The 17,369-nt window shown below is 51.9% G+C and overlaps 2 protein-coding genes across 2 annotated transcripts in view; one reads left to right on the top strand and one right to left on the bottom strand.

Moving 5' to 3' along the window:
* The first annotated feature begins 547 nt into the window (after nucleotides 1-547).
* On the top strand, nucleotides 548-1,723 carry LOC100906546 (palmitoyl-protein thioesterase 1). Its single transcript, XM_003740824.1, has 5 exons — nucleotides 548-672; nucleotides 837-991; nucleotides 1,082-1,212; nucleotides 1,303-1,387; nucleotides 1,519-1,723. Exons 1-5 carry the CDS (start codon nucleotides 548-550, stop codon nucleotides 1,689-1,691), a joined length of 669 nt encoding a protein of 222 aa, XP_003740872.1. The 3' UTR covers nucleotides 1,692-1,723.
* Nucleotides 1,724-10,611: 8,888 nt separating this feature from the next.
* LOC100906401 (leucine-rich repeat-containing protein 15) overlaps nucleotides 10,612-17,369 on the bottom strand; it is a 34,886-nt gene continuing 28,128 nt past the window's right edge. Inside the window, exons 2-3 of the mRNA XM_029110740.1 lie at nucleotides 12,116-12,475; nucleotides 10,612-11,997 (exon numbers count right to left, since the gene is read on the bottom strand). Of these exons, the coding sequence (XP_028966573.1) occupies nucleotides 10,612-11,997; nucleotides 12,116-12,475 (1,746 nt within the window). The remainder of the gene's footprint in view (nucleotides 11,998-12,115; nucleotides 12,476-17,369) is intronic.

Here is a 17,369-nt window from a genome sequence, read left to right as displayed (position 1 = left end):
GGTGCATGGATTCAACGATTCATGTGAGGGACCGATTCAGAGTAAGTTCCGGCGAATTATTTGCTCAAAGACTGTCGTCTGAAAAGTGAAAACTGCGTGCGGCGAGTACGTTCACTGGAATAAGCGGAGGACCCGATGGCGTTTTTATCGACGATGCGGACGCTCTCCCGACCGCATCCTACTCGCTTACGACCGGCAGAGGCGTATCCAGAGTTTTTCCCGGGGCTGGAAGGGGGGGGGGCGGGGCGTTCGGATCCCTATGGGCTGGGGATCCGACATGGCGACGCGCTCCTATACTTTACCATGACGGAACAATGTCCTGGGGCTAGAGCCCCATGAAGCTCCGAGATGGAAACGCTGCCGACGGCCGGTCATTGAATCCATCGTCGTCGACTCGTGAAGTCCGACGAAATACAATTTAAGCAACGCTGAATATACACTCTCTCCAGACATAATTTCACGCGTCCGGAGCACGCTACCAGGAATTTATGTATTCTGCCTGCGGATCGGGAATTCCAGTAGCAGCGAGAAACGGGCTTCGGTCTTCATGCCCTTGGAAAAGCAATTGGAGATCGCCTGCGCTCAGCTCGCAGATATTCCGGAGCTTCGACAGGGATTCAATGCGTTCGGCGAATCACAGGGCGGAATCCTCATGCGTGCCATAGTACAAAAGTAAGAATCTTCTTTTTCGAGGGGGTCCGTGATCAGATTTCAGAAGGGGAACCATAAGAACGAATGGCGGTGACCACCCCTGTTGACGCTGTTTCCAAAACTCAGCTCCCGACTTACATATACCGCTTCCCTTTCTCGAGAAATATCTTATCAGTTGTTCCCAGGTGTTCCCCAGGACCGATCAACAACTTTGTGACCCTGTCTTCGCCCCATCAAGGCATTTACGGAATCCCGAAGTGCACTGAGAGAGTGCCGAAATTCCTGTGCTCCATGATCGTCAGTCTCTTCAGCCTCGACGTTTATTCTCGCTTCGTTCAAGGTTCATAGACGCGTCCTGGACTTGTTTTCTGATCTTTAATTTCCGACATGCGTCGTATTCATGATTTCACGAAACAAATCGCATATCCAGGCTTGTTGACGGCTGCTGAATATTGGCACGATCCACTCAAGGAGGATGAATACCGACGAGCCTCTGCGTTTTTGGCTGAGCTCAACAACGAGAGAAACTTCAATATCGATTTCAAACGGAATCTCTCGAAGGTGAGCGGATTTCGGCTTCGTGGGACGGGATGAAGAGAACGATTGCGATGTCCTAACGAATCGAATTGATCGTTCCTCCCTCTCTCCCAGGTGAACAAATTCATCATGATCCGCAACACCGAAGATGAATTCATAGTCCCAAATTATTCGGCTCATTTTGGATTCTTCGCCGAAGGTAGGTACAACACGAGAACCATACTATTGCCCACGACTCGATTGAATCATTAGGTCTCGCATGCTGTCTCTGTCACATCCGTGTCGATGAACGTCACAGGCGCGAATTTGACGCAATACTTTCCCGCCCAGGTTCGGTCTCGGAGTTGGAAAATTTCACGTCTACTCGGGTATACAGAGAGGATCTGCTGGGCCTCAGGACCATGTCTATGAACAACCAGCTGGTCTTCGAGAATATTCCCGGCGGCCACTGTCATCTGAACTGGACATGGTTCGAGGAATTCACGATCAAATACTTCAAATAAGACTTCATCGTAGATTGGAGGCGATCTGATGAGCTGCACAGGGGGCTGAATCGATGCCGGAATAAAACTGAATTGCCGGAGCGTAGCTCTGCTCACATCGAATCGGATTCTTCCCGACCAACGCGTATTCAATATATATTATATATTGCATCTCCCGCGAGAACTGTTCCAATGAGGTGTGCCTGCTAGTTTCTCTTCACACCTAGTGGCTTCGTGCGCGACGCCTCACTTACGATATTCTTGAGTCCGATAGCAACGACTCTGGAGCTCGAAGGCGTACTGCTGAAAGAGTCGATTATTATCCGACGGTCGTAAATCGAGCCATTCAGATAATGTTGGAGCAAAAACTCTCGAGCATTTTTGTGCTGCTGAGGGAGTTGACTAAGTCGGTGGAGTGGGACGGAGGCGCAAAGAAAGGAGACATCGACTCTTGTTAAAGACGCGCAGTCCGAATGGCAAGCTCTCAAGTGTCGGAGTTCCCTTCCATTTCGACAGTTCGTATTTCAGAGCTCACTCAGCTGGCTCTGACACCACAAGTCGACCTCTTTCCCCGAGCCTTTTTATTCTTGCGCAGGAAAACTCAAGCTCTCTCATTCCTCAGGAAACTCCATCCGGAGCTGCCTGCTTCGAGCGCTCGAGACCTCACTCTATACAGAAGTGCCATCCTTCGTATAACTTTCAAATTCCTGAATACCGCGCTCCTCCTCTTCTTTCATAAGATCTCGAGCTTCTCACTCGGCTCTCGTTCAAGCTGCCTGTTCCACGTCACCTCCGATCGTAGATCTCTCCTTGCCCGCAAGCTCCGCACTCCGATTGCGAGCTCTCCATCCGTGGATCTGGCGCAATTCTCTGGTACCGTGTATCTCAGCATTTCTTTCCTCGAGCCATAATGTCAATTTGTCTCCTCTCATATTATATAGGGTGACACTTCACTGGAGCAGCACCAATGGAAAGAAGTGAGCTGGGGCGAGAGCTGTTCTGCCAAAGTCGTCGAACACGATAGTGCTCCGAGTTGTTCTTCAAAGTGGAGCTGCGCTGTCGAGTCGCCTCGAGCTACAGGCCCGAGGAAATCTCTTCCCGAAGAGACCGTCCATCTGTTCATCCAGTTTGTCTGCATGACTCCCGCCGTGTCGTCTCTTTTTTCTCATTCGTAGCTTGTTTCGATTTTTTCATCCTTTTTCCCATCCATCTCCTAGGTGATCGTATCCACCGAAGCCGCTCTCCGGTAGCCTCATAATGGAGCCGTCCTTTGTTCTCGGTCGGTTAAAATATTTTCCGGCCGAACTATTGACCATAGGAAAAATTTCTCGACCGAAAAGGTTCGAGGAATGCAGCGGCGGATCTTCTCGGCCCTGCCCTTCAAGCCTTTCGACGAGAAAAAATCGCCATTAATCTACTAATAGGGCGAAAGTTTCCACGCGAAACCTTTCGGGCATGTCGCTCGAGCGGAATTTACTCGAGCTTCAACCAGGGAAGCTGACGCCAACAGTGCTGTTGAACGACCACTGCTCTTCCTCAACCACGGAGCGAAAAATATATACCGCCGTCTCTTCTGCTCCAATAGTTTGCTAGCCCACTAACGCACGCATGTACGCCGCTTGAATCTCCCGATCTTTCCTATTTCCGTCGTCAGCCAATGGGGTGGAACGTACCCTTGAAAAATAACGAAGAAAACTGTGCCAGCCACGATCTACTAGCGAACACAAGTTTGTGAACAATGAGCGACGCGTGCCGAAAAGACGTTCTACTCTCTGAGATCAATTCGTATGGAGAATGCGAACCGCCATCCGGAACGAGTCGTTCGGCAAATTACAGCAGAGGGAGTCTATTCATTCCCGGAGCTCATTTGCAAACATTCGCTCGGGATCAATCGTCACGGCTCTCGAACGGAGTGACAACTTGTAAAGGGAAGAATGGGGAAGTTCCCGCGCCGTCAGGCGTCTGTGGCGTCGATTCCCCGAAACTTCCCTCGCGGTGAGGTCAAACGGGACTGACTCGCAAGAGTATCATAATTTCCCTGTTGGATGCTAATGGCACGAAGGGAAATATATCGTTACAATTACATACTTCGGAAACACGCGCTGGTCACATGATGCGACGACGACACGGCGGCTGATCCGAGCAGCGAGCTCCTCCGTGGCTTAAGCTCGTGGCGCTCGTCTTCGGAGGAAATGCTCAACAGAGCGTAGGGAGTTGTTTTAATGAGTGCTTGAGTCATGATCCCTAATCCTTTAGGTTAGAGATGAGATGGCCTCCGTCGTTCCGGCTCTGACTGGCTACACACACAGAGCGGAGGAATTCGTGTTTGGACACGTGCTTCTCTTTGGCGGCTCGAGAGCAGCTCTCTTCAATTTGGTGCGGAACGAGCGCATGTTACGAGCTACCAGCAGCACTGCTGCCCTTGGGGTGAATCGAACATTATCTGGAGCGCGACTCTTGTTCCAACATATAGAAAAAAAGCGGCGAACTCCTCGCTCGAACCCCTTCCCCGTCGACTGAATCAGACACATATCCGGACGAAGTACTCACTCGATGCACTCTGAGACGAAGATAAAGAGCGCCATAAAAACCAACAAAATATGATTAGTGCTATGCATGCGCTAATTTCGAGTACGACGAACCTGTTAGAAGAATTTTCGAGAGGGGCTCCGACCCGCTGACAGCTCAAACAATAGCGGCTGATATGGTGCCCTCTTGCAGCTGGTTCCTTACAAGTCGCACATTGAGATGAAACTCATATTCTCATGTTCTCCGTGGGCTCGAATCGCAATCTATGATAATTCCAATCCGCCGCGCTCCCGGAGCGACTCCCTATTTAATTAAATGAAAACCACTAATTCGGAGAGTGTCGAATGTCGAACCTAACAGCGACATGAGCGTCAATTCGTTGAAATCGACTCGAATCGTCGGGAATAATCGATAGCGGTGATGTTCTGGGTGGTATGTCAGCGCCGACGGTGAGTGAAACCTGAGAATCATTTCGACTCGGAAGAGGCTGTTGACAGAAAACAAGTTTGAGGGCGGGGAATCCAGGACGAAATTCGATCCTGGACTTCGTTGCCGTAAGAGGCTTTACTTTTCTATTCAGCCCGCGACATCATTGTTGTTATCGCAGCCGTCATGATTACTGTCAAGCTTGAATGACGAGAAGCTCGCCGATATAAGTTAGAGTGAGTGGTTGTCCAGGAGGGATTCGCTCTGAAAGCATCGTATCAGCTGATGCCTTGAGAGCCCTGGGTCTCGCGCGATTCCACGGCCGACAGCGTTCTGCGTTCGGACAACACCAGAACGATATGAATGACAATCGTCCATGGGGACATTCCGACTCTTCCAAGTGGTTGAAATTTCATTCCTTTTGACAGACGATCCAAGACATGGCCGACGTTCGGCGCCGTCGTAGCTGGATCTGGCGCTGAAAATGAAAGGAAAAACTACGGACGATCGTGGCCCTCGCTCACTCAGAAGGGAGGAATTTCATGCACGCGCTCATCGGTCGTGTTTTCGTGGTTTCGCGTATCGTCACCATCTTGGGGAATCATCGAAAGAAGAAAAAAGAGCCTGTAGCAGGGGGAGCAGCAAGTCACAAAGAAATCTTTGTTTTCCTAGAAACTATTAAAAGAATGACACCACTCTCATGTACGACCGGCCGACACAGAGGCATCTCCGTTCCAGCTTGAGGGATGACATTATATTGAGATAGATTTTTTCCGCTTCCAAATGCGGTGCTTTTTCACGAAACGGATGATTTACTCCGAGATCTACCGTTCATACATGAGATATGTTAACCGAGTTCGGAGGGACCCGGCGACACCGATGCCCTGAACTGTGGGTCTGGAAGGTTGAAGAGACTTCCGCTTGGGAAAGAAAAGTAATCTCGAAGTGGAGTGATCTGCGACTCTCATCAAGTCTTCGCCACTCACGGCGAACGCAGTGATTCACGAGCCGTGGTCTCGCATGCCCTCCGACCGCCGACATCATCATCATCGTCATCATACATACAAATATTTTCCTCCGAATATTCTATAGAAGAGAAGCAAGACTGAATCTATTCACGGGAAGAGGTTCCCTGGGTCAGCCAATCGCTGCGAACGAAGAGCGTCGACTCCAGATCGTCGAAAACATCGATCAAGACGGATTTCTCTGAGTGGAATGGTGAAGGCGGTGCTGAGAGAGCCAGACGGGCTCAGGGATACGATCCAGGAGACTCCCTCGTACTGAGCCGGAGTGACCTGTACCACGAAGCTTGTTCGTTTATGGCGAAGTTTTACTGATTTTCGTGCCCAAGCGGAGGTCATAGACGTCCCGTTTATGAATGCAATTTATTTGCTCCTCAAACGGCTGGAGTTCATGCGTTAGGAGCAGCCGCACCGATTCGTAGGATATGCCACGTCTCAAGTCGAGGTGCGCTTGAGCTGCACATTGTTCTAAAAACTAAGCATGGACTCAGTGTCACTTTCGAGCTGAGTGACCAGCTGAGTGGTTTCGGAAGCACTCGCTCTCGGACGAGGCCGCTCATGAAGAACGAGCCTGATGGAGCCATTTAAGGCCCGCTCGTGCCTAACGGCGGAGGGCCGGACCGCCGCCAGATTAGCACGGCAAGTGAAATTATCTCAGATCGTAAACGGCTCAAACGAGGCTTCATTTCGGGTTAGATTCAGATCACGTCAATGGCGTTGCTGTCGATGATGAACTTGACGACGCTATACATAGAGAAATTACCTAGTACCGACGCGAGGGTCGGTCGAATGTCCAGTGCGTCCGACTCTCCTGCTGGAAAGGCGTCCCAAGCGCGTCCCTGTCTTCCATGACGAGAACCAGGCAGTATTATCCTCTACAACGAAACCAAAAGAGGTTCACGGTACCGTTACGCGGAGCGTCGGCACCAGAGTCGGTGGAACCACCCGCGGCTCCTGTAGGAAGAATCCGGCTCCTGGAATCGGTTCCGGTCCTATTCTGCATGTGATATGGGCACCGCTCTGACCCCTCGGATAGACGTCGGCGGCGGCGACGGTCTAGTTCAGCCATTGTAACTCGAGAGGCTCGCCGAGGCGGGACACGGGAATCAAATCCTCACTAGCCTCTGGAAGCCCTCATATTTCGTTGAGTCATCTTTACCAAAGTATCAATTTTAATGCAGAGCCGAGCGTCGCCGTCTTGCTGCTGATGATGACGACAAACGAGACGGGAAGTCTCGTTCGAAGTCTAATCGAATCTCAAGTTTCGCCTAGCCTGACTGTACACCATCCTCTTTCCGTCCGATCGTAGCCTCAAGCGGATGTCTGCGTTGGTCTCCTTCTCGGCCAACATTGGCAACTTCTTGCAGAACTTACTTGAACAACCCGGACAAATCAGGGTCTATTTCGGAGGTTCCGCTTCATCGAAGAGCAGGGGTTCGGAGTTGACGGATGGGAGGAAGCGCAAGAAGTAATTGGAGTCTGTAAGTTTTTACAAGACGAATTTGAGATGTTGGCATTTTATTGTGGAAATTGGGACATGCGGCCGAACCGCCGAACGAAGGAGTTCTATGCCTCAGATGTATGACGGGAAAATCGAATTCACCGAGAAGAATGCGATTGTCGCAGAATCCTCGAGGTATTCTCTTCCCCGGGGGCTCTTAGGATAAGACAATAGAAATGAGACCTGAGCTGAAATGAGGAGTGCGCTCGAGTATTCCCAAGGCTGAAGTAACATCTTTATATCTGCACAGCAGGCGGAGTCGCTCGCGTGGAATATGTACGAACAGGCTCCGAGTCTCGTGAACTCAAGCATCGTTTTAGACGTGCGAACAGGCTAGCTCGAGAGTGAACAAAACCTGCCTGTCGGGTCGCTCTTATCGTGCTATTAGCCAAGGGGGGATTTGTCTATCGCCTCTCACCCACCTCAGCCCAAAACTCCTTCCCAGCCCAAGCCCCCGGCTTGATGTCACCCCCGCTTGGTTCATCAGCTCATCGTCGATTCCGTCCGTGGGTGGCTTGGAGAAGACGGCGACGATACTCCGCGTCAGGAGTTCGACGCTCGGAGGCTCATCATCTCAGAACAACTACGATGCCGAGGCGCAAGCAAGGCTTATCGCAGAGCCCGGTGACTCCGGAGGTGCCGAGAGAATACTTGCCGGCAGCTCGAGATCGCATTTCGAGACGATGCTCTTCGCAACCACCGGCGTCGCAGTCTCTTCGCCCAACTGCAAATGGGAGACTGATCGTGCCGGCGAGGACCCGGGATGCCGCCGAGCGAAATGTTGTGCGGGGCAGGAAGGCGATTGGACGCAGAAATTAATTACAGTGAGCTTAATGAACGGAAGTGTTGTTGCTTCACGGGCACTCAGAGAGAGATAAACGATTGCGCACTTGTACAACCAACATTGAGCCCCCTCACACCGTCACACCGAAGCTGATAGTGCTCTAATGCGACCGAATCCGTGGAGTATGGGAGTGAATTCACCGTGCGCTCGCTCAGAGATGGACATTTGTTGCACGGCGTCTGGAAGTTCGAGACTGCAGGTATCGCCTTCAGATCGGGGTTCTTCACGGCGCTGATGGATGCCTTTGAGCCTGCTTTTGACCCCGAGTCACCGACGCCCATATAAACAAAGCAACCTGAGCTAGGGACCGCATCTATTATAATCAGGCCACCTAGGCTTTCGGACAACTATTTCCGGGCGCTGAAACAATAGGCTCCCATGTTGGAGGACTTCCTCAATATGACCACCTGAATTACCGAGACGCTCCCCCCCCCCCCCCGAATTCCCCGGAGGTGGTCTTATTAGACGGGTTTCACTGTTGGAATTATGTCTGGGTTCTCGAGGGGAAACACTCGAGTGGGAGGTCGCATTTCCGATAGAAGCCGTCCTATACCGATCGGTAGGAGAACACGCAGGTACCGGCTACGATCATAACTAATGCCGTGAAACATCGTGACATTTGCTCGATCCTCCAGCGTACAGGCTTCAACCGTTGGATTCCATCGTTCGCGAGATGCAAGACAGTTTCCAGCGAGACCATCACGCTCCATGCGGGGGTCTGACGCTCCTTGTGGGATCAATTCAAATCAATTCAATCAACCCAAAGATCAATTCTGTGTCTACTGTAATCACCCGGGAGAAAGTGTTTAGGGAGGATGCGGGGAATGATCGCGAAAACGCGGAGGATATCTCATGATCCATGACGTGAGCTCTAACTCGGGAGAGGATGGGCTCCCGGACTGCTTGCACTATCGAGCTCAGAGTGTTTCATTGGTACCAGCTTGTCTGGAGAATGACCTTCTCGATTTGGCTAAGCTTATCGAAAAAAGAGAGTTTCTCCCTTCTTATACACAAAACTTTATTCGCCATCAAGATCCCATCGACAGTGACTCAATTATTATTGACCATTGGTATGTTTTATTCTACATATGTTTGTACATGAGTCACTCATAGAATTCTCCAACGTTCAGTACTCTCAACTCAGAGCATCAGTCTCAACCTCGATCAGAACCTTGCCCTCGTTCTAAAAATCCGGAGTAGATTTTTTACTCAGTATCCTCGTATGCTCCCGTCCATTTCGATGCAATACTCAGATTCCCCTAGTTCATCGGGATGATGAGCCGAGTCATCCATCCATCCGAACGATATGTTCTATCAGAAGATTCCCATGTTTCGTGAGATGACCTCTGTCGGTCCATGGTCTGCGATCTCCTATCCCAATGCAGGGTCCAGGTCAGTTCTGAGGCAATGCTGCGGTCTGGGGTTCCAGACTCTATCCGATGGAAGCGGCACTGTGGAGAATGGAGAGCTTAGCGGGATTCCAATGAGATACGCCTGAATCAAGACGATTCTCTTGGCCATGGTACTTTTTCTCTCACAGCATGCGTGGAAGTTGTTCTAGTCCTTCTACGATGAGGGACAAAGCGAACGTTCCACCCCCGTCCATGCGATTGCGTGACGGCTCCGAGCCGGGAGAATTCCCTAGCCTGCCTCTTGTGACCTAATTCTCCGGTGAAATTCCTCAGAAGTCGGCTCCGGCCAAAAGCGGATTCATGAGCCGCGCTCACCAGGCTCACTCATTTCGAAAAGCAGCATGACAGCCATCTCGCGTGCAGTGGGAAACAATGCTATTTGAAAAGCCCGCGGGCAAGATTACCGGAAGTCGGACAATGGCCAAGTTCCGGCATGAATGGATTTCCCCCGTCTAGTAGAAGGCCCCGCAGCCAGCCGGGTGAGACAAGCTTTTGTCTGTGGCCGACCGGGATAGCACTAATTATTATGGGCATATATCGACCGAATCTCTGTGATCAGCTCCTCGGCATGTTCCGCGCTCTCTCAGATTAAGAGATATCTCCCGTTTTTATGAGCGAAGCCGTTTGATGAAATCACAAGCGCCACCGAGCCATTATTCAAAACGTGTTGGCCTTTGATGAAGCCGATAAACGATTCCCCTCCGAGATGGTCGCATGGAAGGGCTCTAGCCCTATCCGAAAACAAGCGGATCTTCGCCGAGATTTTGCCGGCACTCGGGACACCTCGAACATAGCGGAGGGCTTCGGAAAGAATTGTCGGTATCTCCAAACCGGTCAGGCCGCCCTTCGGCGTGGAGAATTCCGGTGAAACGGGGACTTGCATCAGGCGAACATACTTCGACCTAGCGAAAAACGGTGGGTAGGCTGACGTCGTGAGACTCACCTCCTCTCCGCGTTCGGGATCTTCCGGGCGTCTAGAAGTGGGTATTCACATCTGTACACTTTGGCCGATGTTTCTTCTCTCGTCGGCACTGGCGAAGCCTCCTGTACAAGTTTACATTGGTTGCCTGCATATCCGTGTGATGTTCTTCTTGGTCTATTTTGTATACAACTGCTTGGAAAATTATTGGCACTCTCCACTCATTCGCTGCAGTCGATTTAGCCTCACGGCAATCACGGGAGCGATTCGGCCAAATCGCCTGGCTGTCTAAATGTAGGCTAGCGATGCCTGATTTGGCTTGTATTTCTTCTCTGTCGACATCGTGTAGTAACACTGATTCAATGCCGGCGAATGGGGGATTTTGTGTTGAGGACTCGGCGGTCCGACGGTCATGTACACGTGGTTGGCAGAGTCCATCGGATTGCTTATGAGATACCCCGTCGAGTTCAGCGTATGCTGACTCGAATAGTAGGAACTACCGTGGTACGGGGACTGAGGGGGTAGGGGCAACGGGAGCGTTCCCGGGCCGAAGTGCGCCTGAGTCAGGTACGTCTGGTGGTTATGGTGTTCAACCATCGGCGCCGTCAGCGTGTTCGAATCGCAACCCAATTGCATTTGTTTCGTTTTAATGAGCGCCAAGGATCGCCGTCGCCACCAGAGCGCCACCGCACCCGCAATTAGAATACCTAGCACGCAAGCCGCTGTCACCCCGAGAACGAGCAGGCCCCGTTTCGCAGGACCATCACAGTCGAGATCGGCCTGCGAGAGATTCTTAATCAGCTCGTGCTGCAGATTGGCCGGTCCCGCGCATCGAGCCCCCGAACTGTTGTGATACGCGATCGACTCGTGGAACCGCAACTGATTCCACAACCACTCTATCGAGCAGTTGCAAATTAGAGGATTCTTCGAAATGTCGAACGTGTCCAACTGTCCGACGGGAACCGCCTTTGGATGTATGAATCGCAGCGCGTTGCCTCGTAAACTAACGTGCTTAAGAACACGGAGCTGCGCAAAAAGTTTCTCCGGCAGATGCTGGAGGAGTTTGTTGTTCTCCAGGAGGACCTGCTCGACGTTCGGCGAGTGGTCGAAAGCGTCCTCGGCGATCCTCTCGAAAGATTCCGATTGCGTCAAACTGAACTTTTTCAGGCCCGGAAGCACGTGTAAATCTCCGGATTGGATCTCCCCGAAACGATTACCGCCCACACTGAGCTCTTCCAACTTGTGGAGTTCGGCGAGAGCCTGAGCGGGGAAGCGTTCGAGGCTGTTGTACTGAAGGTTTAGATTCACTAACGATACGAGACCGTTGAACGCTTTCAATTCAAAAACAGCAATGTTGCAACGATCCAAATAAAGCTCCCGCAATCGACTGAGATAGTGGAAAGCGTGGTTCGGAACGCGGCTTATGGCGTTCCCGCCGTAGTCCAGCGTATGTAGATGGGATAAGTGAGCGAAGGCCTCGCTGGGTATTTCCTCGAACGAGTTCGACCTCAAAATGAGTTTCTGGAGTCGAACGAGACCGATGAAAGCTGACTGATCGATTTTCACTAGCTGGTTATTGGAGAGATCCAGGAGCTCCAGATTGCGCATGTCATGGAAGGCTCGCGCGGGAAGACTGCTGAGGGAGTTCTTCCGCAAGTTCAGCTCGTTCAAATTCTGTAAGAGGAGAGAGGAGTACTCGAATTGCGTCCCGGACTTCCCGAGGCGGTCTGGCGCCCCCGATTTTCCCTCGCCAATCCCCCTGCCCTATCCAGGTGGTCGAATCTCTGCTCACCTGAAGCCCTCGGAAGGTTTCTGCGTTGACCTCCTCGACGAAGTTGTTGCTGATGTCGAGCTGCATCAAGTGTCGCAGATGGAAGTTGTTCTTGTTGAGGTTGTGTAATTGATTGTGACTGACGTCGAGACTCTCCAGAGTGGGATAGACGCTGAATGCGCTCATTATGTTCTTGATGGTGTTCCTGGCCAAATGCAGCTCCCGGAGACCGGGGTTCAGTGTGATCGGAATGACGTCCAGCGCCGCATCATTGCAGTGCACGACAAGCTCTTTGTCGTTGCATCGACATCTCAGAGGGCAGAAGCCTCTCCAGCCGGACGTTGCTCCGAAAAGCAACAGGAACACGAAAGGGAGCATTTTCTGGAATAGGCGAAATCGACCCTCAGAGAATGCAGACACGGACTGTTGTTTGCGGACACGCGAAAGGCAGCCGTCTCATGCGGTAGATCGATGGACTTGTCGAGTCGGGGTCCGTCCGATCGAAAGCCAGAGGGCACGTCTAACCGAGGTCAAGTCAGGATATATTTTGCGCGTCAGATTCAGGCAGAGCCTCGCCTATAAACATCGCACTACTGTAGGAGTCATCTCGGGACTCAGTCAGTCGTCTCGAAGTCTTCCCACGCTTGGTCACCGTGCACAGGAAAAGCGCGTCCCCGATGTGGGATATGTATTACGACTGAGCCGTGATCCAAGAGACCTAAAGGACGTCCCGAACGTCCCATACTATTCTTGTAGCTGAGTACGGGAACTCCCTATGTTTTGCCGACTCGGAGAGGAGGAATGCTCCGAAAAGCCGACATTTTTGAAAAATATACACCACTCCTCGCTTTTGCGCAACGACGGCGTTGTCGGAAAGAGTGCGCTATTCTGAGAAAAACAGATGTCACCATTTGGGTCGTCATTTTCATCTCCACCGGAAAAGACAACATTTGATTCCGTTTCCCCCATTGTTGCCGACGCGGTCCGCGTTTCCGTGTCCTTCATATCTCTCGCGATTTTCCCGTCGAATCCCCGCTCCTGATAGCGGGAGCATACAACAATGTCGACGGCGCGGCGGTGGCAGCGGGAGCAGCCATGACGGTCGCGAATAGAAACTGCTCGTCGAGCCAATAGCAGCCGGAAGAAATACGAGAACGGGGAACGCCGAAACGAAGCTCGAAACCGTGAGGGCGAGCTCAGCAAAGAAAAGCGGAAAGCCAGAAAATCTTCTAATTTTTGCCTACCTGGGATGATCCTAGACTGGGCTGGTGGAGCTCATCCTGAGTTCACGGCGGGCGCCTGGAGAAGAAAAACTCGAATCAGTTCCTCTCGTTCCTCCTATCGAACACGGAGTCCGCATTCGTTCCTCTCGCTCGAGTTGCTCGGCGACCGCGGAGCTACGGAATGTAATGCTCTAGTGACGTGAAACGCCTGTCGGGAGTTCTGTATATATCAGGAGGTGTCCGCGGAGGGAATTTCTCCCCAGTGTCCCGCAGAGTTGAGTGGCTCGGCTCCAGTCGGGAACGCGTTTCTTTTCGGTTCACTTTTCCTCGCCATGAAACGCAGAAGCCACCGACAGCATTCAGGACTACTACTGTAAAGTCCATCAGAATATCATCATCGTCATCATCATCAGACGGCTGCACAGCAGCGATACCCCTCTTACCACTCGGCGTCGGGATTCGCTGGGGTGCACAGCAGAGATCGTTTAGCCCATTAGGTTGAACATCCTCCATCCGAAGTTCAGTTTCATAACTTCTACCCCTTTTCAAAGTCACACTCCCACCCTCGCAGCCCTAGCTCGGTCCCCGACCCTCCCCTTGCTCCGCTCATTCGCTCTTTAGGTGAAAGCTCGTACGGTTGGTATTTTTCTCGAATGACAAAAGACTCCCCAGAGAGCTTTTCACCTCCTTCTCCTCGCGGCATATCTTCAGTTCATAGCCTCCTTTCACCTTGCAGACTTTCGACCCCACTCATTCATTCATTCATTCATTCAGTGAGCTGGGCAGTCACACGAATGAGCTCACGCCTATTATTATATCGTCTTTCCGCCATGGTTGTTGCTCGCGAGACCGAAAAATGCTCCTTTGTTTCAATAATTGCTGTTCGAGAATCCTCGGGAACTTCGAGAAGGCTCAAGAAGTCGGGTCTCGAATCGTCTCAAGCTGGAAGGTCGCCGGAAGATACATCGTATCATTAGTCTGATTGTAAGTGATGCACCGGGGTCATTTTGGATCGCACAGGAACGTTTCCATGGGATCGATTCAGATTCTCGCGCTAGCAGTTGATGCAGACCTGTGTCTCGCTCCGCGTATGAACGATTTACCCGAAAATAGCCTCTCTACCCTCAAATGTTACGATCAATTGTGAATTGACGTCAACGTGGCCACGTCCTTCAGAGACCTTGAGGGACTCTCAATGATTCCGAGTCAGTCGAAATCAGATAAAGCCATGCCGACAGGGCTCCGGAGAATCCTACTGCTGCAACGAAATGCGAATTGCATTCCGGGAGCCGACGCGGCGTAATATGCCGATATGGAGTTGGTGTAGGTTGTGATCCGAAATACGCTTTTCCGTCACCATATGAGGCTCTCCTTACCCGCACGGGAGAGAAATCTCCTGAGCCAGTCTAATGCCCCATGCGGAGTGTCTGATCCACAGTCGGAGATCTGCGAACAGGCTTCGAGAAGGGATCGGAGCGTGACGGCTTGACGGAGGGTCACCTCATAAGATTCCGTCTCGCTTCCACACGTCTATCTATCCGTTTCACAATCCCTGCCCCTCGCAAATCCTTCCTCGGCATCCCGGTGAATACGTCCTGCCCCGGATTCCCATTCGATTTATTTGGGTTCCAGAATTTTCCTCGCCACAGCCCGCCCGCTTTCTATCTCCGACGAACGCGAAACCTCTGGGGCTCGGCTCGAGCGAGAGCCCGTTGTCTTATCACCTCGAAAGTCGAGGCTCACAACAGCAGCGTTTCCATCGAACAATTCCAAAGTTTGAGTCGCTCCGGGACCTTCAACCCGCGTCGCATCATCATCATCATTGATTTCCCATTGATGTCGATTTTCCTTTCTTTCTGATTCCGTTCGTTCCTCCTCTTCCTCATCAACAGCCACTGCAGTGCCAACGACCCCTCGGTCGACTTTCTCTCGTTTCTCCATCGTCGTGTTCAGGTTTCCTTTCGGATTCGATGAAGAATTGAACGCCCCCGGGCGGGCAGGCAGGCAGATGGACGGGCGGAAACCGGCCGAGCGAACGTTGGTCGCGGTCCGAAAGTAAGAGACCTGCCTGCTGGCTTCGTTTGGAGAGCGATGCGCATGTGAGTCACGTCAAGTCACAGCGGACGGGAACGGTGAACTCGATGAAATAGCTGCAGTGAGCACTTGTCCGTAAATGTTTCGCAAACTCGCAGCGGAGTCTCGTTCCCCCGGTTCGACGCTCGCTCCAATAACCAAAACCGACTGATATTCTATCGCAAGCTCAGACGGAGAAAATGAAGGGAGGGACGATCATCACGCCGAAGAGGTATGTTTAGTGATCATCCGGTCGAGCTCTCGCGCGTTACGTATCTCGGCGGTATTATGTATGTCGCAATGAGACGAAATCATGTCGGGGTTTGCGTTGTTCGCGGACGAGAGAACCTCAGTTGCGCCATAATTATCCACAAACTCGCTCGGAGCTAATGGTCGCAAGCTCGCTTCCTCCCGCTAGACTGACTGTCAGACCCCCTGACGTACATTTTCGTGGTGCGAGGTGCAAGGCGACACCACGCCCGCGGAAACAGTCTTCCTGTGGCGTGCCCACCGCCCATTAAAAGACTGGCAGGACTGACAACACAACGTAAGTCGGAGTATCCCCAGAGCCGCATCTGACTAAGGAAGGACCCTGTCCTTTCACCCCCGATCGACACGCGGGTGAAAACAAGAAATCTTGGAGGCACGAGCCACGTAATACTCCAGACGAAGAGGGGCTGGCGGTTGAGTTTCCAGAGATAACTCCGAGACTGTCTCATTTCTGCGGATCGCCGAAGGAAAGGAATTCTCCGAGGGGTCTATGGTAACAACGATTGCCCGCCGGGCTAAACTGTCCATCGCTCGCTTCTTGACTTCTCCATCGAACTCGAGGGGAAGCTCATGCATTCCTCCTTCGCGGGAGTGACACGTGCCGCTATAGCAAAAGGCCGGCCGGGCCAAGAGTCGTTCTCTGCCCGGGGGTGGCTGCAAGGCCCACTAATAGCCGTTCGGCAATACATACATACGAAATAGGACCGAACAAAGCTTCAGATGGCCGAATGCCATCTGGAATTATTCGGCTGATTCGACTCATCTTCATCGCTTGGCATGTCGAGCGAAACGTTCTCGCGAACTGGAACCGAATCTTGCGACCCCACATATTATGCATGCCTTCTCTTAATATAGGTGTCCAATGAGCAGAGTTCCCATGGAAACTCCCGGGAAAACTGCAGCATATTGGTGCGGACCGGGGATCTCTGGCCGGATTTCTCCGGAACTTCCGCTTCGATTCGATTCTGGGAGCCTGGACGTGATTCGTTTTTGAGTACAGGATGTTCCGGTCCTTCGAAACAAGCTTACCCCTTGAATTTCAAGCGGTCGCGACAGTCAGGGAAAATGTCAACTCCTTGAGAAGTAGTAATTATTAGGCAAGTTCCGCCGAAAATGCTGAATTGACGTTCATTAGCCGGCTCCAGCGAAGCGGAGCAAGTACGTACGTAGGCGATGTTGCTCCGTTCTCTACGAGAGGTCACGTACACACTCCGTCTCGGAAGCCCGTTTCTCCCTTCCCCCATTCAGCGAGGCTGACTTCCACGTGTATTCATGCGCGCAGTCGAGATTAATAACGTTCTCGTAGAGTTCTCCGAGTTTTTGAAGAAGGCTCGAGCTACTTAAGTGTAATACGGCGCATGGATATGGTCTGTGATCAATCGTTCTCAGAAGTCTCCGGATCGCGCCAATCGATTCACTCCGGAGTTCGAGTGTGGACTATCTTGAATAAGATGTTCCCGATCTTTGCCCGGATTCAGGTCGGCCGCGAGAGGAATTATTTTTTGTGAACGTGTTGACCGTACAGGCTCACGCTTCCGATCGAGAACCTTCTCGGAGAACATTCCGGACTTTCGAGGGAAATACCAGAGAATCCCCGAGCGCATCTCCGGCAGCGACCGCGGGTTCGAGGCGTCAGAACGCATCGGAAGGTTCAGAGCGAGCGAACGTCTCGCTGGGCTTCCGTCGGAGAGATAGGGTTATCTGAGCCG

Source organism: Galendromus occidentalis, unplaced genomic scaffold (genome assembly GCF_000255335.2).
Source record: "Galendromus occidentalis unplaced genomic scaffold, Mocc_1.1 scf7180000077086, whole genome shotgun sequence".
Lineage (NCBI taxonomy): Eukaryota > Metazoa > Arthropoda > Arachnida > Mesostigmata > Phytoseiidae > Galendromus > Galendromus occidentalis.
Note: the sequence above shows the minus strand (reverse complement) of the source record. Positions and strands in the feature narration are given on the sequence as shown.

What these genes read in the sequence shown, in the direction of transcription:
- LOC100906546 (XM_003740824.1), top strand. Translation starts at nt 548, where the DNA reads ATGCCCTTGGAAAAGCAATTGGAGATCGCCTGCGCTCAGCTCGCAGAT. An exon ending in TTATTCTCGCTTCGTTCAAG is followed by an intron (nt 992 to 1,081) that starts GTTCATAGACGC and finishes TCGCATATCCAG; the next exon opens with GCTTGTTGACGGCTGCTGAA. An exon ending in TTTTGGATTCTTCGCCGAAG is followed by an intron (nt 1,388 to 1,518) that starts GTAGGTACAACA and finishes TTTCCCGCCCAG; the next exon opens with GTTCGGTCTCGGAGTTGGAA.